Here is a 22,748-nt window from a genome sequence, read left to right on the forward strand (position 1 = left end):
AGAGAAAGGTTATGGCATAAATCCAGGCTCTCCTAATAAGCCAATCCCAAAGCTAACAGAAGCTGAACAGGATGTTCCAGTTTTTTCATGTTTGAAAAGCTAATTTCCCCCATGCAGATCAAGAGCAGAAGACAGAGGTCCTGAAGTTATGCAGCTAAAGAACCTGGTCCTAAAGTCAGGGAATCAAACTTGTGTCCTCACTTTCTTCTTCCTTCTAAATGTGAAAATATCTTCCTTTCCTTTCACTAATGTACTCACATTCACTTGAGATATAATTTTACTTTTTTTCAAAATTGCTCAAATGTGGAGGTAATGAGAGAAAACCTAAGAGAAAAGTAAATGGGCAGCAAAGGAGGGGGAAAAAAAATCATTAGACCAGAAATCACTTTGTTCTTTTCTCTAAGAGTTAACTCTATACAGAAAGTATCCTTTCAGAATGCCTTTTGAGAAAATTTAAAGAGGAAGAGGTGCCCACAGAAAATGCAGCTCTTCTTAGGTTTACACTGGTAACTGGAGACTTAATATATTTATAGTTCCAGACGACCTGGAGATAATATGGGAGACATCAGGTGATGCTCCCATGTGGTTCTAATCATCTCTGGAGGTCCCTAAATTCAATGCATCTGGAGGGAGATAAACTGAAACTGTGATCTCTTGATGATGAACTGATTCTAAAAGATTCTAACAGAATAAAATTGGGGTAGCTATTCCCTGGCAGGGGAAAAATTAAGCTGAAAGAGAACAATTCATCTTTTCTCTTGAAGTTCAATTCCAGAAAGAATAAACAGAAGAAATTTGCATTTCCAGAGAGCAAAAATTCAGTTTTTTATCTTCCCTTCAATCATCATTTGATTAAAAATATGTATGTACTTGTATTTATCTGGGGAAGCTGTCAACTCTATGGAATAGGTTTGACATATTCACTTACTAGAAAGTCCATAAATATGTTAAATATGAAAAAATTTTTAATGTAATTTTACTACACAAATTTAAATCACCAAATTCAAAAAAGCATTTTGCTCTATAAACTTGGCTTAAACTTTATTTTGAAAAGCCATGTTAGTAAAATGCATGCCATCTAGGATCAATGAAGGAACAAATCTCTTATGTCTGTACATCAAGAGGTGTCTTAGGAATGTTACAATAATTATTATATTGATATCTGCCATCATGGTAGCCCCTCTGTAAGCGGGACAGGAATCTAGACTCCACCTGTATTCTATGTATGCATTTGCCTGTGGTTCCTGTAGCAGTAGGTGAGACAAAGCAGATGCTGCTTGGTCAGCAGCACTTTCCAACATTCTTTCCTTTTTGTACTAAACTTTGAAAGCTTTGGGTTTGAAACAGCAATGAAGTCCCAATAGTAAGGCTACAACAACAGCACTTGTTTTTACATACTGTTAAGCATTTATTCTTTACCTTTTCTCTTTGGCTCAAATTTGTTAGAAACACTGAATTAAAAAAACATCAAATGAGAGACCAGGTGGCAGAGAGCATTAAGGTCTACTTCAAACACTCATACTCATTCTCCCATCCCCCTTTTTTTTTTTTTAAAAGGCTTTATTTATTTATTCATGAGACACACACAGAGAGAGAGGCAGAAACATAGGCAGAGGGTGAAGCAGGCTCCCTAAAGGGAGCCTGATGCAGGACTCAATCCTAGGACCCAAGGATCAAAACCTGAGCCACCCAGGTGCTCCTCCCCTCCTCCTTAATAACAGAACCTTGGTTTTTACCTGGGCACACTGTATTTCTATATAAAGACACATTTCTTAGCCTCCCCAAAAGCTAGATGTATGTGACTAAGTTCTTCTAATGAGATCTAAGTGTGATTGTATCCTAAATGGAAACTTCTAGTAAGTCTTAAAAGTAAAGGGTTGTGCCTTTCTCCTATGTTTCTTTCCTTCTGTGTAGAATGTCCATTTAACAGCTTAAGTTCCAGCAGTCATCTTGGACCAAGAGGTGAAAGCAGCATGCTGACAGTGGAGCAGAAAGAGTTGCTGTGGAGCTGTTATACCATTTTCCTCCAGACTATCTTCCTCCAGACTTTCTTATATGAGAGGAAAATAAACTTCAATTTTATTTGAGAAATAAAAAATTTTAAACTGACAAGAATTATAGTCCTTTTTAAATTTTTTTCTGCTTTAATAATATCATATAGCACTATTACTCATCTTTAAAAGAAAAGGGCTTGGATTTGTGGATCTGGACCGGATGGAAGACATGGATATCTTCTTATTTCTCCCACTAAGTAGAGATGAAAACTCTGGGGATTATGCATAAAAACAAACACAGAAAACTTAGAAAGATGGAAAGAAGTTGGACCAACTAGTGGCCCTAGGACATGAGAAAGGACAAGGCAGTAAATTTACTGGTTTTTCTTTTTTGAATTTTATATATCCCAAATTGGGTGAAGAAGAATCCAACTACCTGGAAACACCAATGAGTGCCAAGAAAAGTCTGCTCTCTCTTGCCAAAAGATCAGGAATAGGCGGCCTGATGAGACAGAAATACTAATGACAATAATCACTCTATTCTAGGTGAACATCATGGAAAAACCACAGCCCAATCAACAAAATCCTAGTGGAAAAGCTAGACTTCTATCCTGGCCCAAAGATAACTAGGTGTTCCATAGTTGGAGTGGTGTCAGAAAAGGCCAAGAGTGTTCCCTGGATTGTCACCACGACTCAATGGAAAAGAGGTGACTCTGATCAGTCCCATCCACAACCCGCTGTGGTGACATCTACCTCTACCTATAACAAGGTAACAAAACATTCTTCCCTGTCCCTGCAGAGGTAGTATCAGAAGAGGCCAAGAGGGAAGTTTGGACTTTGGGCACGATCCACGAGTAACAAGGTGCTCCTCCTCAACCACCCTCCTGCAGTGTCTGTAAGGACTGAGTGGGGCACCTGGACTTTCACCACTGCCCTGTGATAATGGCTTTCTTCACAACCCCCCAAAGGTATCAATGGAGTGCATGTATGGAACTTGGACTTCTACTCTCACCTAATAGTAATGAGGTACTCCCGTCTCAACTGTAGTGTCAAAGGAGTACAGGTAGGGAGCCTGGGCTTCTGCCTCTTCCTGGCAGTATCAAGGAACTTCCTCTCCTGTGGTATCAATGAAGGCTGAGTAGGGAGTCCACTGGACTTCACCCATCATCTAGCAGTAAAGTATCAGTGGAAGCCTACTAAAGCAGAGGATTTAAATAATATTTAAAGTCTTATAATCTCCAAAATGTTCAGGATACAACTAAAAATCACTCATCATACTAAGAACCAGGGAAGTCATGACTTGATTGAGAAAAGACTGAAATGATATAGATGTTGAATTATATATTATAGAATTATACTAGGATTTTAAAGCAGCCACTGCAAAAATGCTTCAACAAGCAATTACTAACATACTGAAAACCAATGAAAACACATTTCTCCAAAGAAGATAAACAGATAATAGACACATGAAAATATGTTCATATTATAGTCTTCAGAGAAATGCAAATCAAAAGCACAGCAAGTTATCACCTCATAGGAGTCAGAATCATAAAGATAAGAAATAGTGTTGATGAGGATGTAGAGAAAAAGGAACTCTCATGCACTGTTGCTGAGAATGTAAATTGGTATGGTCACTATGGAAAATAGTATGAAGGTTCCTCAAAAAATTAAAAATAGAATACCATACAACCCAGTAATTCCACTTCTGAGTATTTTCCCAAAGAAAATCAAATACTAATTAAAAAACATATATGCATTCCTTAGGTTCAATGCAGCATTATTTACAATAGCCAAGATATAGAAGCAACTCAAGTGTACAGCAATAGATAAATGGATAAAGATCTGGGGTGTGCACATACACATAAATATTACTCAACTAAGAAAATCTGCTGTCCACAACAACATGGATGGACTAGAGGGTATTATCCTAAGTTAAATACATCAGAAAAAGATAAATACCATATGATTTCACTTACATGTAAAATCTGAAAAACAAAGAAATGGACTCCTACATACAAAAAATTGGTGATTGCCAGAGGAGAGGGAGGTGGGGGATGGGCAAAACAAGGTGCAAACTTTCAGTTATAAAATAAATCACAAGAATGAGAAGTTCACCATAGAAAATATAATCAATAATATTTTAATTACTTTGTATCATGACAGATGGTAACTACATTTGTTGTGGTGAGCACTGCATAATACATACAATTGTTAAATCACTATGTCATACAGATGAAACTTATGTAACACTGTATGTTAACTATTCTTTGATTAAAAAAAGCACTAGGTGTTATGCTATATGTTGGCAAATTGAATTTAAATGAAACAAAATTTTAAAAATAGAGAAAACCTCAGAGAAGAAATAGAAGATATAAAGAACTGAATAGAAATTTTAGAACTAAAAAATACAATATCCAAGATAAAAAGCTAACTCAATGGGCTCAATAGCAGAATGGAAGTGATGAAGGAATGAATCAAGAATCAGTGAATATGAAGACAGAACAACAGAAACTACTGAATCTGCATGAAGAGAAAAATAATCATTAAGAGTTCATCAAAATTAAAAACACCTTATTGGAAAAAATGAAAAGATAAACTGTAGACTGGGAGAAGATACTTGCAAGCCATCTATCTGACTAGGAACTTGTACCTAGGATATATAAAGAGCCCTCAAAACTCGATAGTAAAAAATTAACAACCCAAATAACAAAATGAATAAAACACACAAACCAATACCTCATCAAAAAGGACATACAGATATCAAATAAACAATAAAAAAAGTTCAACTTTATTAGCCGTTATGCAAATTAAAACCACACTGGGATAGCATGACATACATATTTGAAAATTAAAATACTGTTATAATATTAAATGCTGACAAGGATATAGCATTTGATACTGAAACTGGATCACTCCTATATTGCTGGTAAGAATACAAAATGGTATGGTTATTCTGGAACATAATCTTAGTTTCTTAAAAAACTGAACACTTACCATACAACCTAGCATTTGTATTCCTGGACAAATACTTCGGAGAAATGAAAACTTATGGTCCACATAAAAACCTATACACAAATGTTTAACAGCAGCTTTGTTAATAACTAAAAATCAGAAACAACACTCATGGGTAAATAGTTAAAGCAGTACATTCATACCATGGAATCCTATTCATCAATAAAAAAGAATGAACTATTGATACATGAACAAATATTGATGGACCTCAAGGGCATTATAATGTGTGAATAAAGCTAATTTCAAAAGGCTACATACTGTAGGATTCCACTTAAAACACTGTATGTTAAATGGAATTTAAATAAAAACTTTAAAAAAAAACCCACCATTCTCAAAATGGCAAAATGATAGAGATGGAGAATAAATTAGTTGTTGCCAGAGTTAAGGATGTTGACATAGGTTGTTGGGGGAGAAGATTATGGCTATAAATTAGTAGTAAAAGGGACATTATTTGTGGTAATGGAGCACTTGTATAGCTTGGTAGTGGTAATGATTACATATATTTACATATATGATAAAGTTGCACAGAACTATACACCACCCCCCCCCACACACACACACACACTTGAATACAAAATTGATGAAATCTGAGAAGGGTCTTTGAATTGTACTCATTGTCATTTCCCGATTTTGGTATACTACAGGAATGTAAGATGTTACCATTGCTGGAAACTGCATGAAAAGTACACAGGAGCTCTCTATATTATTTTTGCAACTTCTTATAAAACTAAACTTTATAATAAAAAGTTAAAAAAAAAGTGTCAAAAAAGCAGGGATTATCATACCTGAGCTGATGCAGCTCATGCTGCCAGGAGATATTTTCTTGCCTTAGCTCTTCTTGCATAATCTGAAAATTTTTTGTCTTATCTTGATACTCCTGAAGTCGAGCCTTCAGTGGACGTAACTCTGTGACTTCTTGGTTGATCTGTAAGTACTGCTGCTGCAGATTCTTCAATTCCTTCAGCTTTAACCAAAGAGAAAGTAAAAGGGTAATTCAGCACATCTCATTTACCCAGCTGTAAGTCATCAGCAGCTCCCTACTGAGTCAGACACCACAACAGATTGTCAGCACCTAACAAGTTCATTAACATATTTCCAACAAGAATCTCTAAAATGGTGAAATACAGGTAGCCAGGATGGTAGGAATCACCCCCATAGAGCCACCATCAAGGCTACAAGGCCTGACCATTCTTGGAACTGCTGAAGTCCTAAGTTGACTCTAGATCTAAAGCTCAGATATAGGACAGACTTAAAGGACCTACAGTTTCTTTGTGGATGGTAACTCCCCAGAACAAGAAATGTAAATATAGACTGACTTTCTATTTAGCCTTGTGCCCTACTTAGGCTTTTAAACTTTCTTATATGGGTATCAACCTTAATTTTAGCTTAGCTGATGTTGACTATAAAAAGAAGGCAGTGATGCCCAGGCCCAGTGGGTTTAAGAGCACTTAGGCTTTGGGGTCCAACATCCTGCCCACATAGGTTGTGTAACTCTATGCATATTCCCTTACATCCTGCCCCAAGCTTTAATTTCCCATACGTATACAATTTCCCTTATCTTAATTTCCCTCACCTCCCTTATGGTATTTCTTGTTAGATTATAAGAATTAAATGAGAAAACTAATGGTAATGGTAGTAATGGTGACGGTAATAACAATGAGGATGGTACAAGGATGATGGACTAGCCTTTAATTAACAAAACTGTCTATCTACATTCCAGGTGCATCTTCAAATTCTTTATCCCCAGTACTCATTAAAAGCTTGGCAGTACAAAATGTTAGGACATCTGGATTAAAAAGGGATCTTGAACACACGTCTCTTTCACCCACTCTTGAAACATCAATAAAGCTACAAAAAAGGCATCATTTTATAAGCACAAAACACAAGAACAGGAAGAACAAGAGAGGAGTCAGCAGCAACAAAATTAATTTTGAAAGCTGAAAAGCAGATGCATAAGTGGTATCTGACTTAAAAGATCTGTGAAAGCCAAATCTTAAGCTGGCAATAAGGAAAGCTAAGAACCAATAGAACTTACTCTGCAGAATCTTCAAAAGGCTCAGGAATTAACAGCACCAGGTACCTCTGGAGAAGATGGTGATGGGGGTAGGGAGAAGGTGGTAGCTGAAATAAGGAGGATTAGATGAAAGCTGCTTAAAAAATAATTGCATCCCTAAATACTCTCCTCAGTTCCGCACCTTTGGTTAACTCTGACAACTAGTTTTATTATTTGGAGAAGGTAAAAGAAGTGTCTCCAGACCATGAAATACCAGGCACAGGTACTGCTCTAAAACAAGGGTTATCAGGTCAATATCTGCCTTCTGAAACCTTTCCCCTACTCAGCTTGGACAGCGATGGCATCCAGGCCTTTACCATCCATACAGGAAATGCGAAGTCTTCCCTAGAAAATCTGACCAGCCCAAGCAGAACTAAAGATACCAACACAGGCACTAACCACAAAACGCTTGGCAAGATCACCTTGCAATCACCAAACTCACAGCTGGTAAGCTCCATTCACAAACTTTTTAGACCTTACACTTAAACATGAAGAGTGAATCAAGGATTAACCCTCACCTGAAGAATGGCTATCATTAAGGATAGGAAGAAAGAACTAAAAAAAAAAGTAATTCAAAAGAGTTTAGCAGGGGAAAAAATATAATACACTTGAAGATTTAAGAGAGAATATTAGAAATTAGAAACACTGTTGCAGAAAATATATTAAAGAAAAATTCATTACAAGAAAACATCAAAGAATGAAATTACCACCACTATTGGAGAGATAAGAACATACATCCATGTGACAAGAAAGAGAAAAAAAAGAAATCCTTATAAATTAGGAACATGATAGCAAAAATGAAAACCTCAACAAGGGTTTCTAAAAATAAAGGTGAGAAAATTTTCCCAAAGTATAGGAAAAAAAATAGAAAAGGTTAGAAATTATAGATCCAATCCAGAATGTCCCATATCTAAATAACAGGCTTTCAAAAAATAAATAATAAAAGACAACAGAGAAAAAGGACAGGGAAAATGGTAAAACATAATTCACAAGAATCTCCCAAAATTGATGAATATGACTTCTTAGACCCAAAGAAACAGACACAATGAAGAATGAAAATACACCCACATCAAAGTATATTGTCACGAAACTTCAGAATACACAGGACTAAAAAATTCTAGACATTTCAAGAAAGAAGTGAGAAATAGAAAAGGAAACATCATATTTAAAGGATTAGGAAACAGAATAGCTTTAGACTTCTGATTACAATGTAAAATAAAAGGCAAAAGATCAATGTCTTCACAATTTTAAAGGGCAATTATTTTCAGCCTAGAATTCTATACCCAGCCAAACTATCAAGCAAATATGAGTGACAAAAAGACATTTCCAATGAATTTACCACCCCTGTATCTTTTCTTAGGAAGCTACCAAAAGAGTTCTTCCAACAAAATGATGACACAAAACCAAGACACGGAAGACCTGGAATATAAGAAACAGGAGAGTGGTGAAGGGAGATATCCTACGATGAAAACAGTATCCTGGTTCATGTAACAAGAAAGAGACTCAAAATTTTATTCATAAATACAAAATTGATAGGGATAAACATCCTAAGAGGAGATGTGGTTACATGGCACTAAATCTGGAGTTAAATTACATTGATAAATACAAAGAAAACTAAGTAACAACAACAAAAACACAGTTAACTCTAAGACGAAAAATGATGCTGAGGAAAATAAAAGCAACACATCTCAGCTATCATCGCAGTCATAAAAATGTAAACACTGATGTAAACAAAAATCGTGAATTAACCAAAATTTAAATTCCATGAGGCAAATGAGGAAGGGGGTGTATATTGAATATGTGCATATGTACTGCAAAAGCAGAGGGAGGAAAAAGAACTAAACCCTGTTAGCATAAAAGAAAGTTAATAGCTAATCCAAAGAACGAAAACCCAAGATGCATTGTAAATATGATATGTAGATACTGAAAAAACACCAAAATAATAAATTAAGAAAGTTAAAAGCAAATTGCCTTGGGAGAAAGAGAAACAGAGTTGGAGTAGAGATGCTGTTTGTTTTTCTCATCAAACATACAGAACTGAGTGACAGAATTTAAGTGACATATATATGCATTTAACTTTATTTTTTAAACAAAAAATAAGACAATTTTGTTTTGTTTTAAAGCAAAAATATATTTTTTATGCACTAAATATATTCTTTATTCACTCCTCTAATCCAGATATCTAATTGTTAATCTTGAAATAGACCAGATCATCAGAAAGCTGTGTGTCTGGGACTCTATTTTAGACATCTATATAAGGAAATTATACAAAACTATTTTGCTATACAGTTACAGCAAGGAACAGCTAAACTAAACCCTATAAAACAATTATATTTACTATAAAGAAGTAAAAGATGTTTTACAACTTCATACAGTCTTGTCTACGGAAACACAGAAGAAATTTCTTGCAGGCCTCAATAAAGAATAACTATTAAGCTAACTATAAGCTAAGAATAACTATTAAGCTTATCTTTCTTCCTTTTCCCTAAAATATGGACATTGAAATTCATGTATATGGTTTTTTAATTCCTTATTTCTGATGGCTTCCAGAAAACTGGAGAAAAAATTGATGACCAATCTTTCTAAAAAGATATTGTGATACCTCCTAGGGACACTAAATTTACTGCTAGGTCTAATTTTTTTCTCTCTTATCCTCATTTTCTCTCCCTTCCCAGTTACTTGTATTATGAAAACAACTGTTCATATTTTTATATGCTTCTTCAAGTCATTTTCAGAATAGAATGAGTATAGGGGACTTCCAAGAAAGATGGCAGAGTCAGAAGATCCTAAGCTCACTTCATCTGATGGATACAACTAGATAACACCCACATCAGTGTGAATAACCCAGCAAATGACCCAAAGACTGGCAGAACAGACTCTCCATAGCTAAACTTAGAAAAGAGACCACATCAAAAATGGTAGGAAGGGGGTTTCCCTGGGTGGCTCAGCAGTTTAGCACCTGCCTTTGGCCCAGGGTGCGATCCTGGAGTCCCGGGATCAAGTCCAACGTCAGGCTCCTGGCATGGAGCCTGCTTCTCCCTCCTCCTGTGTCTCTGCCTCTCTCTCTCTCTCTCTCTCTTTCTCTATGTCTATCATAAATAAATAAGTAAATCTTTAAAAAAAAAAAAAAGGCAAAGGCTTGGGGTAAACTTTAAAAAAAGAAAATGGTAGGAAGGATGGAAATACAGTTGGGAACCAAGCTGATCTATTAGACTGTCAATGGGAGGGAGGGACATTACAAGCACAGAGAAGGAGCAGGAACAGACTCCACACCAAGGCCCCAAGTCACAGAGACCTGCACTGGGAAGACAAATCCCCATAACATTTGGCATTGAGCACCAGACGGTATTAATATCTAGAGTTTTAGATCTGGATCTTTAAAAATGAGCGGCTTGGCTCTGGGAGAGCTGGGGGGCAAGAGGAAACGGAGTCCCTATCAATAAACAGACAGCACAACAAACAGTCCTCCTGAGATGTACCATAAAAGAAGCATTTTGGAAAATGCCTGGGGTACACAGGAAGGAGATTTATTTATTAATCTCAGAGTGTGTGCTGGAGGGTCAGGGATTTTTGGGAGACTTCTTCAAGAACAAAAGAGCTGCTGGGCACCATTTCCCTCCTGCCCCTCAGCCTAAATATGCAGACACCTGCAGGTACAAGGAGAGGACAAATACTCTCCACGGGGATTGCTAACAGTCCACCCCCCTGCTGGGTTCTTCTCCAGACTCACCCCCTCCAACCTGGTCTTACCAGGTGTATATTCAAAGTGGTGCCACAGGTGTGGCATTGTGCAAGCAGCCCCAACAGGGGCCAGTACCACTCCAAAGTGACTCCTGTCCAAGGGAGAGGGGGAAGACAACTACACACAGTAGTTTGCAGCCTTACCAGTGGGCTGGGAGCAGACATCTGGTCTGACTGTAGGCCCTACCCAACAAAAGCCTTCAGTGGGATAACACAGTGAGAGCACCCTGCAGCTTGGTGCAACCAGAGATCCAAGAAATACTTGGTCTTACCTAATTCAAGCCCAAGGCAGCCCCAAAGTAGCCCATTAACAAAACATGGACTGAATTCTGCATTCAAAGGGCAAAGGGAGCCCCTGCTGATGACCGAACTACAGGCAAACACAGCTTAGCCAAAACAGGAGGGTGCAACAACACAAATAAGATACTTCTGAAGTGCCGGGTTCTGGTTAACAAGGGAGACTGCACTACAGAGAACCACAGGACCTCTTCTTTATAAGGCTGCTACTTGCAACAGCTGAATTGATGTTGCTGACTTTCCTAACATATACACATGAAATTAAAAATACACTAGAGAGAATAAATCATACAACAGAGATAAGAGAAGTACAGATTAGTAACCTGGAGGACAGAGTAATGGAAAACAATCAAGCTGAACAGGAAGAAGAAAAAAGATTAATAAAGAATAAGAACAGATTAAGGGAACTCAGCAACATCTTCAAAAGTAACATTTGCATTATACAAATCCCAGAAGAAGAGAGAGAAAGGGGGCAGAAAATTTATTTGAAGAAATAATAGTGGGTTCCTCAAAGAGTTAAAAATAAGGCTACCCTACAATCCAGCAATTGCATTACTGGGTATTTACCCCAAAGATACAGATGCAGTGAAATGCCGGGACACCTGCTCCTCAATGTTTATAGCAGCAATGTCCATAATAGGCAAACTGGAAGGAGTCTCAATGTCCTTCCACAGATGAATGGATAAAGAAGATGTGGTCTATATATTCAATGGAATATTACTCAGCCATTAGAAAGGACGAATACCCACCATTTGCTTTGACGTGGATGGAACTGGAGGGCATTATGCTGAGTGAACTAAGTCAAACAGAGGACAATCATCATATGGTTTCACTCATATGGGGAATATAAGAAATAGTGAAAGGGATTATAAGGGAAAGGAGGGAAAATGAGTGGGGAAAATTAGGGAGACAAACCATGAGACTCCTAACTCTGGGAAATAAACAAAGGGTTGCGGAAGGGGAGGTGGTGGGGGGTTGGAGTAACTGGGGGACAATCACTAAGGAGGGCACTTGATGGGATGAGCACTGGTGTTATACTATATGTTGGCAAATCAAACTTCAATAAAAACAAAAAACAAAACAAAAACTCACACTTTCCAGGAAAGGACAAAAATAGATTTTAGTGAATAGAAAGATACCCTGTTTTTGGATAAGTAATGCCATGAAGGTATCAGTTTTCCCTAAGTTAATTTATGAATTTAGCATAGTCCTAATAAGAGAATATGCTTTTGGGACCTGGGTGGCTCAGTGGTTGAGCATCTGCCTTTGGCTCAGGGCGTGATCCCAGGAAGCAGGGAGCCTGCTTCCCCCTCTATGTCACTGCCTCTCTCTTGGTGTCTCTCATGAATGAAAAAATAAATCTTTTAAAAAAATGATAGTGGAAATTTTCCCTAATCTGGGGAAAGATACATAAATCTAGATCCAGGAAGCACAGAGAGCCCTCCAAAAAACTGACCCAGGGAGGTGCACATCAAGACACATAGTAATTAAAATGGCAAAAAGTAATGGTAAAGCATTTTAAAAGCAGCAAGAGAAAAGAACACAGTACATACAAGAAAGCCCACAAAGAAATCAGCTGATTTTTCAGCAGAAAGTTTGCAGGCATGATATACTCAAAGTGCTGAAAGAAAAAAAAAATGCAATCAAAATATATCCAGCAAGGTTGTCATTCAGAATAGAAGACATAAAGAGTTTCCCAAATGAATACATTGTTTGGGAACACATACAAATGAATGTATTCCCAAATACCACCATTAAAATAGCCTTACAAGAAATTTTAAAGGGGATTCTTCCAGTGGCAAGGAAAGACCATAAGCAGGAATAAGAAAAGTAGGAACCACAAAAGCAGGAAAATTAAGTATCTCTAGAATAACTAGTCAAGGGTTTCGCAAAATAAAAATATGTGAAGTATGACACTATACCTAAAACATGGAGGTGAGAGGAGTAAATTTTGGTTCTTTTAGAATGGGTTCAAACTTAAGCAACATTCGACTTAATACAGATTGTTATACCCATAGGATGTTATATACAAGCCCAAAGGTAACCACAAATCAAGAAACTGGCACTAGATATACAAAAGATAAAGGAGTCCAAGCACATCACTAAAGAAAGCCAGCAAACCATGAGAGAAGAGATAGAGAAGGAACAGAGAAAATTTACAAGACAACTGTAAAATGAGTAACAAAAGAGCAATACATACATACCTATCAATATTTACTTTGAATGTAAACGAACTAAACCCTCCAATCCAAAAACATAGGGTGACAGAAAAGCAAGACCCATCTATATACTGTATGCAAGACTCATTTCAGACCTAAAGACACTTGCAGATTGAAAATGAGGGGGATGGAGAAACATTTATCATGCAAATGGATTTCAAGAGAAAGCTAGGGTAGCAATAAAGATAGTAATTTTAGAAACAAAAGACACTACATAATCATAAAGGGAACAACCCAACAACATGTAACAACTGTAAATATTTATGCACCCAATATGGAAGCACCCAAACAGACAAAGCAGCTCACAACAAACATAAAACAAGTAACTGAGAGTAATACAGTAATAGTAAGGGACTAACACTCCACTGAAAGCAATGGAGGGATCATCCAAACATAAAATCAACAAGGAAACAGTGGCTTTGAATGACACGCTAGACCAGATGTATCTAACAGGTATATTCAGAACATTCCAACCTAAAACAGTGGAACACACACATTCTTTTCAAGTGCACATGGAAAATTCTCCCGAAAGGACTACTAATGTTGACTAGAAAACCAGTCTCAACAAATTCAAAATGACAGAAGTCATATCTTGCATCTTTTCTGATAATGCTATACAATTAGAAATCAATCCCAAGAAAAAAATTTGGAAAGAACACAAATACACGGAGATGATATAACATGCTACTAATGAGTTGGTCAACCAAGAAATCAAACAGCAAATCAAATAATACAGAGACAAATGAAAATGAAAACACAACAACCTAAAATCTTTGGAAGGCAGCAAAAGTGGTTCTAAGAGGGAAGGTTACAGCAATACAGGCCTACCTCAAGAAGCAATAAAAATCTCAAATAAACAACTTAATCTTACACCCAAAGGAGCCAGAAAGAGAACAAACAAAACCCAAAACTAGTAGGAGGGAAATAATAGATTAGAGCAGAAAGAAACAAAAGGGAAACTAAAAATACAACAGGACAGATCAATGAAACCAGGGACCAGTTCCCAGAAAATATCAATAAAATGGATAAAATGTTGGCTAGACTCATCAAAAAGAGAGGCAGGGAGGGAGGGAGGGACAGAGGGCATGCAAGTGAGCCTTTGAGAACTCAAAATCAGAAATGAAAGAGGAGAAATAACAACTGATACCACAGAAATACAAAGAGATTATTATGAAAAATTATATGTCTACAAATTGGACAACCTGGAAGAAATGGATAAATTCCTAGAAACATTTAATCTACCAAAACTAAAGCAGGAAATATAGAAAATGTGAATAGCCTGATAATCGGCAAAGAAACTGAATCAGTAATCAACAAACTCCCAAGAAACAAGACGGTTTCACAAGTGAATTCTATCAAACATGTGAAGAAGAATTAATCCTGTTCTTCTTAAACTATTCCAAAGAGTAGATGTGGAAGGAAGCTTCCAAATTCACTGTATGAGGTTAGCATTCCTGATTCCAAAACCAGATAAAGACACCACTAAAAAAGAGAATTAAAGGTCAACAACTCTGAAGTATGTAGATGCAAAAATCCTCATCAAAGTATTAGCAACTGGGATCCCTGGGTGGCGCAGCGGTTTGGCGCCTGCCTTTGGCCCAGGGCGCGATCCTGGAGACCCGGGATCGAATCCCACATCAGGCTCCCGGTGCATGGAGCCTGCTTCTCCCTCTGCCTGTGTCTCTGCCTCTCTCTCTCTCTCTCTGTGACTATCATAAATAAATAAATAAATAAAAATTAAAAAAAAAAATAAAGTATTAGCAACTAAATCCAACAAGACATAAAAAAAAAAAATCATTTATCATGATCCAGTAGAACTTACTCCTGGGATGCAGGGTGCTTCAATATGCACAAATAAATAAACACCACATCAATAAGAGAAAGGATAAGAAGTATATGACCTTTTCAATAAAGTAAGAAAAAGCAGGACACCTGGGTGGCTCAGTGTGTGATCTTGGGGTCCTGGGATCCAGTCCCACATCGGGCTCCCTGCGTGAAGTCTGCTTCTCCCTCTGCCTGTGTCTCTGCCTCTCTTTCTCTCTGTCTCTCATGAATAAATAAATAAAATCTTTAAAAGTAAAAAAGAAAATAAAAAGCATCTGACAAAAAAAATCCATTCGTGATTAAAAAAAAAAAACCTCTCAACAAAATAGGTGTAGAGGGAACATATCTCAACATAATAAAGGCCTTATATGAAAAACCCACAGCTAACATCATAGTCAGAGGAAAAAACTGAGAGCTTTCCCCCTGAGGTCAGGAACAACACAAGGATTTCCTCTCACCACTTTTCTTCACATTGTACTGGAAGTCCTAGCCACAGCAATCAGATAAGAAAAAAAATAAATAAATGGCATCCAAACTGGTAAGAAAGAAGACTTTCATTACTTGCAGATGACATGATATTATATATAGAAAACCATAAAGACACCACCAAAACCACCACCACTACTAAAACTGATAAATGAATTCAATAAGGTCGCAGGATAGAAGATCAATACATAGAAATCTGTTGCATGCCTCTATAATGAACCAACAGAAAGAGAAATTAATAAAACAGTCCCACTTAAAATTGCAACCAAAAATAATAAAAGACGTAGTAATAAGGTTAACCAAAGAGGTGAAAGACCTGTACTCTGAAAACTATAAAACATTGATGAAAGAAATTAAAGATGACACAATCAAATGGAAAGATATTCCATATTCATGGATTGGGAGAGTAAATATTGTTAAAATGTCAATATACCCAAAGCAATCCATAATCAAATGCAATCCCTATCAAAATACCAACATTGTTTTCCACAAAACTAGAAAAAATACTAAAATTTGTATGGAACCACTAAAGACCCTGAATAGCCAAAGCAATCTTGAAAAAGAACAAAATTAGAGGTATCACTATCCCAGATTTCAAGCTATACTACAAAGCTGTACTAGTCAAAACAGTCTGGTATTGACACAAAAACAGACTATACATATAGATCATTGGAACAGAACAGAGAGCCCAGAAACAAACTTGTGATTATTAGTCAATTAATGTATGAAAAATAAGACAAGAATATGTAATGGAAAAAAGACAGTCTCTTCAACAAATGGTGAAATGGGAATGGAATGGAAAACTGGACAGCTACATGCAAAAAATGAAACTTTCTTACACTACATACAAAAATAAATCCTAAATGGATTAAAGACTTAATTGTGAGACCTGAAACCATAAAAATCCTAGAAGAGAGCACAGGCAGTAATTTCTTTGGTATTGGCCCTAGCAACATCTTTCTTGATACATCTCCTGAGGCAAGGGAGACAAAAGAAATAATAAATTATTGGAACTACATCAAAATAAAAAGCTTCTGTACAACAAAGGAAACAATCAACAAAAAAGGAAAATATACTGAATGGCAGAAGGTATTTGTAAATGATATATCCACTAAAGGTTTAGTATCCAAAATATAAAAAGAACTTTTGTTAAAAAAAACTCTATACACACACACACACACAAAATCCAATTTAAAAATGGGCAGAAGACAGGAACATTTTTCCAAAAAAGACATACAGATGGCCAAAAGACACAGGATAAGATAGATACTCAACATCACTAATCATCAAAGAAAAATGAACATCAAAACCACAATGATGTATGACCTCACACCTGTCAGCATGGCTAAAAGAAAAAACGTGAGAAACAAGTGTTGACAAGGATACAGAAGAAAAGAACTCTCTTGCACTATTGATGAGAATGCAACTAGATGCAACTGGTGCATCTACTGTGGAAAACAGTATGGGGTTTCCTCAAAAAATTAAAAATAGAATTACCATATGATTAAGTAATTCCACTATTTGGTATTTACCAAAAAAATACAAAAATATTGATTGGAAAAGATACGAATTTTATGTTTATAGCAGCATTACTTACAATAGCTAACCTACAGAAGTAATCCAAGTGTCCATCCACGGATGAATGGTTAAAGATGTGGTGTATATATATAGTGGATTATTACTCAGAAAAGAATGAAATCTATCTGCAATAACTCGGATGGATCTAAAATGGGTCTAGATACTAAGTGTAGTAAGTCAGAGAAAGACAAGTACGATATCATTTTATTCATATGTGGAATTTAAGAAACAAACGATCAAAGAAAAAAAGAGGCAAAAAGCAGATTTTAAATACAGAGAACAAACTGATGGTTACCAGAGGGGACATGGGGGTGGGTGGGTAGGTGAAACAGGTAAAGGAGATTAAGAGTACACTTATCCTGATGAGCACTGAATAATGTATAGAATTCCTGAATCACTATATTGTATACCTGAAACTAATATAACACTGTACATTAATTAAACTGCTTTTAAAAACAATTTAAAAAGAAAAAACGAAATGAGTGTAAATACATGCAGCTCTGGAGATTTGCTTTCTACTCTTTAGGTAGAAATTGCCTAAGTCCCTATTTGATTATGGGAAAGTCCTTAGGAAGTTCAAACAGATATGAAAATTCCAGAATGTTTTCAGAGTTGTTTGTGACACTATTGTAGAATCCCCAGGGCTAATTCTCTGCCACTTGGACTCTCAGACTTTGAGAAACTTCCTCTTGAATAATGAAGAAGAGAACCAAAGTAAGCTAAATCTCTTTCAGATCTAAATCATTTCTGGGGGTGGTCCTGAGGGGAAAGGAGTGTAGTGTTGGGCAGAGGTGATAAACTGCTGGCCTAAGCTGAATGTTTAAACTGATAGTGGTTGATGTAAGGATAGCTCCCATATTTATCATACATGTAGCCAGTAACAGACTATAAACTTCAATGCCCATGACACAGACTGAGAACAAGATATGCGGAAAAGGGTTGATGGACAGTTAATGATATATTCTGAAAGTATGCAGAAGGGCCTCAGCAGATTGCAGTGGACTTCATAAGTAGTATCACCAAGACAGACTGTCAGGCCTTCACATGATTTATAACTCTGCCTTGGATTTCATTTATGGCAGGTAGAAAAGCTTCAGTCACAAATGTTTCCAGAACCCCCCTACATGACAGTTTTACAAAATGGAAAAAAGAGTGTTCTCAGTAACAACCACAAAAATAGAGAATGACCACCGATTGTTGATTACCTAACATATAAATTACTCCTATGCTAACACAGGAAATACAAACAAGTATAAGACATGACACTTAAAAACATAGACATATATACATATACACCTCAAGACAATATGGTACTAGAGAAGTACAGAGGGTACTAGAAAGTACTAGAGAAAGTACCTAGAGCAATCAAGTGATCTGGAAATGTAACCAGAGAATTTGAGCTCAAGGATGATGTTTAAATAGTGGGAAATATTTGCCCAAAAAAAGGAAAATCAAGAGGACATTTTGGTTCAGAGGATGGTAATATGGAAGTACGAGACAGGATTACTACATAATGAGCAGATAAGTTCAGCTGCAATGAAGAATATGAGTTAGGGAGCAGTAAAAAGGAAGGCTGGAAAGAAGGACCTGGACAAATTAAGGGTCTCAAAAGCCAGACTAAGAAGTTTGAATCTAAGCCTATTCCAGAGATAATACAACTTTTAAAGGTTTTTGAGCAGTACTGTAATAAGAAAGCAGAACTTCAGATTTATTCAGTGATAGTGTATAAAATATACTGGAAAGGTGACAAACTAGAAGCCATATCACAACAGTTAAGCATACAGTGTTAAGAACTTACGCTAAGATGTCGATGATGGAATGGAAAAGAGAGAGTTGAGGCTCATTATGAATAAAGTAACAGACCTTGATGATAAATGAAATAAAGTCATAGATAGTTATGAGCCTTCGGGAATAGAACAACATTACTATAGGTTTAGAAATACAAAAATAAAAACATGCTGACTTGTCTTATAACTATCCAGCGGACAAAAATGAGGAATGGGGACTGAGAGATAGAAAGGGTTGAGAGATAGCAAGTTTTGCCCCAGTGTTTATAATAGATAAGAAAAGAAAAGCAATTCACTAGATGAAACCTTGTCAATTCAAAATCTAACCTAATAACTTCCAGGAAAAAGATTCTGACTTTGAAAATAATCAAATCCTGGATGCTATAAACTACAGCTTTGACATACATACTGTCCTGATGAAAACCTTTTGTATTTACATTCTGAAAGCAACAACAACAAAAAAGGTTTAGCTTCTAGGACAAAGTCTCCTGAACTAGAACTATTTTTAAGATATAAACAAATATGTATACATTGTATTGCTGCCAAAACCATTGTATTGCTGAAAAAGTGGGGCTCTGTTCAGATTACAAAAGTGAAAAAATTTTCTATAAATACTGGATATTAAGTGTAATGAATGAATACATTGCCTATAAAGAAAAAGAAAAATTAGAACAAGACTTTTTAGTTAGGGGCAATGATCTTTTTATTCAGGCTAATCTTAACTAGAATTTTCATATTCTGGACACTGGTCACTTTTTAATGGAAAATCCAGCCTTTTGAAGCTCAATTTATTTCTTATTTCACCTAAGTACATGGCCTTAACAGAGTTAAGAACTGTCATGAAAAACAGTAATTTCACGAAGTGGGACCTGGCGGTTTACAATGTTCCAGTTTTTGTTTCTGAATCTTGATAACCTGGAAGTTCTTAGGAAAAAAACCTGGATTAAATGACTACATCCTACTAAAAGCAAAATTTTAGCATAAGAGATCCTTCTTATCTTTCTCTCAGACTGAAAACAAGTTGGGTATTAAACTTTTTAAAATTAACCCTTTTTACATTTATTCTTTTTTGTGACAAATTAGGGTTGAGTTATACATGAGATAAGCTGAGTCCTCTCTACCCTTAATTCTACCAGATGACCTAAAGGCTAAACTGTCACTGTGAATCACCCCAATACCTTCAACTAAACTAAGACAAATTCTAGAAATATTTACATGTGTGGATAAAATATATAAAACAGCCTCCACCTCTTAGTCCTTTCATGACCAATGGAGAGTTTTGTGCAAAGAAAATTCATTATTGTTTTTAAATGGTAATGGCAGATTTAAAGTAATTTAAACAACGTCTGTGTGTTTCTCTAAGACCAAACAAACTGTGGGATGTATAACACTGACCTCAAATGCCCAGGTGATATGTGTGAGAATGTGCTCATCCTTTTCTATAGAAACGAACATTTTTAAAGAAAGGCTCATGGGACACCTGGGTGACTCAGCGGTTGTGCATCTGCCCTTGGCCCAGAGCATGACCCTGGGATCCTGGATGGAGTTCCACATCGGGCTCCCTGTGGCAGGCCTGCTTCTTCCTCTGCCTGTGTCTCTGCCTCTCTCTCTTTCTGTCTCTCATAAATAAATAAATCTTTTAAAAAAATAAATAAAGGTTCAAAAACCCTCAAACAAAGATCGGAAAGAGAACCAGACACTCACTAGTCGGTCTCTGTCATTTTGGAGTGATGACATAGCTTTCTTTAAACTCTGGACTTCAGCTAGGCTGGTTGCAGGCTGGGCTGCAGACCTCTGCTTCCCCTCCTCCGACTTGCGGAATTTCTCCAGTTCATTCAACAGGTGATCTCTCTCATTCTGTAGACTGGCCATAGCCTTGGAAAAGGACTGCACTTGGTTGTAAGAATCTTCTAGTTGTGAGGACAAGTGAAGTAGTTGCTCATCTTTGGACAGAAGCTGTTGGTTAAGTTTCTCAAGGTGAGGCAAGCTGTTATCCTCAGTGGAGTTCACTGAAAGGGCAACTTTAGAGACAAGAGTGTCTTTCTCTGTGCTTAAGAGGCCCTGTTCTCTCAGCTGTGCCAGCTCCTTCAGACTGGCATCATATTTCCTTTTCAGTTCATCAAGCTCCTCCTTGGCATGATCTCTGCTATTTTGTAGAGAACTCATAGACCTCCCAAAAGACTGGATTTGTGCGGTGAGATCTTTATTTTCTTTGGTGACTGAGAGTAATTTCTGTTCCATCTCCACCAGATCTCTTGCCAGCTCTGCCACTCTTTCTTCTGCAGTTTCTGTTTCATTTCGCATTATCCCTGCATCATGATGAAGATGCTTCAATTCTTTCTTCAGTTTATCTTCAATTTCACCCACCTTCTTGGCAGCCTCCTTCTGAACATGAACCAATTCCTCTTCCAGTTCTGTAATTCTCTTCTGAGAGGAAGAAAGGGTAGTACTTAACTTCTGTACTTCTTCTTCTTTTACTTTTAACTGGGTCTGAAATATTCCTAAAGTTCCTTCTTCTTGCAAGGCTGTCAACTGTCTCTTTAGTTGGGATACAGATACATTTAAGCTCTCAATCTCTTTAGACAAACCTTGTTTCTCCTCCTCTAGAGCAAGAGAGGACCTCCAAAGATCCTCCTTTGCTTCCTCAGCCTCCTTCAGCTTTCCTTCCAATTTGGCACATTCACTTTTCAGCTCCTTATTCTGCTGAAGTTGAGCTTCAAGGAGTTGTTTTTGCTGGCAGTCCTTTCTTGATATCACTTGGTTCAGGTCTTCTCTATATTGGATTAGTTCTGCATCTAATTTGGCATTCTCAGAATTGAGATCATCCATATGACTTCGCAAGCATCGAATTTCTTCTTTAAGTTTGTTATTCTCAGCAGCAGCGTCTTGGATGAGTTGATCTTTTTCCAAGATGACAGAGAGATGTCGCTCTTCCAGCTGTTGGTAGTCACCTACGATGCGATCTCGGTCATCCTGGAGGGAAGACATGGATTTAACGAAGGAATTCAACTGAGCCTTCTGCTGCAAATTTTCCTTTTTGATGGCTTTCAGTGTTTCCATAAGCTGGTTGGTTTTATCAACAGCTTTTTTGTTCTCCTCTTCTAAGACAACATTCTCCTCTTCCTCCTGGGATAACAGGTTTTCCAATTCTTTAATTTCTTTATTATGTTGCTGATGCAGTTCAGCAACAGCTACTTGGATTGCCTGTTCCTTGGCAGAAAGCAGGCTTATAATCTTCTGCTCCTTCATGTTTAATTCTTCATGCAGCTTGCTGGTCAGTTCCCTGGAGGCCTGAAGATCCGTCTCTAGCTTTTCATAATTGAACTTACAATTCTGGATATCAGCCTCTTGCCGCTTTATAATCCCTTCCAAATTTTCTTTATTTTCTTTACATTTTTCTAAAGAGTTATTTAAATCCATTGACTGGTCTCTGAGATTCTTAAGTTCTGATTCCAACTTAGCTAATTCATTCTGAGAACTGTGGTACAGTTGTCGAGTCTCTTCTAGCTGGGACAAAAGTGCTTTGTTTTCCCCTTGCAGAGTATCACAGACCTTCTGTTGAAGCTGAACCTCTGTCTGGGCCTTGGACTCCCAAATCTGCTTGTCATGTTCAAGCCTGGAAAAAAAGAGACAATTATTAATTAGATAACAAGGAAAAACTACTTGGTGCCTAAGGAATATATACAACATTACTGAGACCTACAGACAAATCAGTATTCATAATTAAAGGTACTTATCCTTTTAATGAAAAGAGGTT

The 22,748-nt window shown here is 36.9% G+C and overlaps 1 protein-coding gene and 1 long non-coding RNA gene across 10 annotated transcripts in view; one reads left to right on the top strand and one right to left on the bottom strand.

Annotated features, from left to right (window-relative positions):
* The window catches only part of GOLGB1 (golgin B1), a 91,017-nt gene that overhangs the window by 12,274 nt on the left and 55,995 nt on the right, over nucleotides 1-22,748 (bottom strand). For 7 of the 8 annotated variants that reach the window (XM_038582997.1, XM_038582996.1, XM_038582995.1 and 4 more), the window contains 2 exons: nucleotides 20,696-22,607; nucleotides 5,792-5,970 (listed from right to left, as the gene is read on the bottom strand). In XM_038582997.1, the coding sequence (XP_038438925.1) occupies nucleotides 5,792-5,970; nucleotides 20,696-22,607 (2,091 nt within the window). Of the gene's footprint in view, nucleotides 1-5,791; nucleotides 5,971-7,041; nucleotides 7,128-20,695; nucleotides 22,608-22,748 lie in introns of those variants that run through there. The other variant, XM_038582999.1, reaches the window with a different exon arrangement.
* Nucleotides 17,827-22,748, top strand: part of LOC111093727 — a 31,957-nt gene continuing 27,035 nt past the window's right edge. For both annotated transcript variants that reach the window (XR_005383387.1, XR_005383388.1), the window contains exons 1-2: nucleotides 17,827-17,918; nucleotides 22,532-22,720. This is a non-coding gene — a long non-coding RNA (uncharacterized LOC111093727). The remainder of the gene's footprint in view (nucleotides 17,919-22,531; nucleotides 22,721-22,748) is intronic.

The sequence above is a fragment of the Canis lupus genome, chromosome 33, assembly GCF_011100685.1.
Source record: "Canis lupus familiaris isolate Mischka breed German Shepherd chromosome 33, alternate assembly UU_Cfam_GSD_1.0, whole genome shotgun sequence".
NCBI classification, from domain to species: Eukaryota; Metazoa; Chordata; class Mammalia; order Carnivora; family Canidae; genus Canis; species Canis lupus.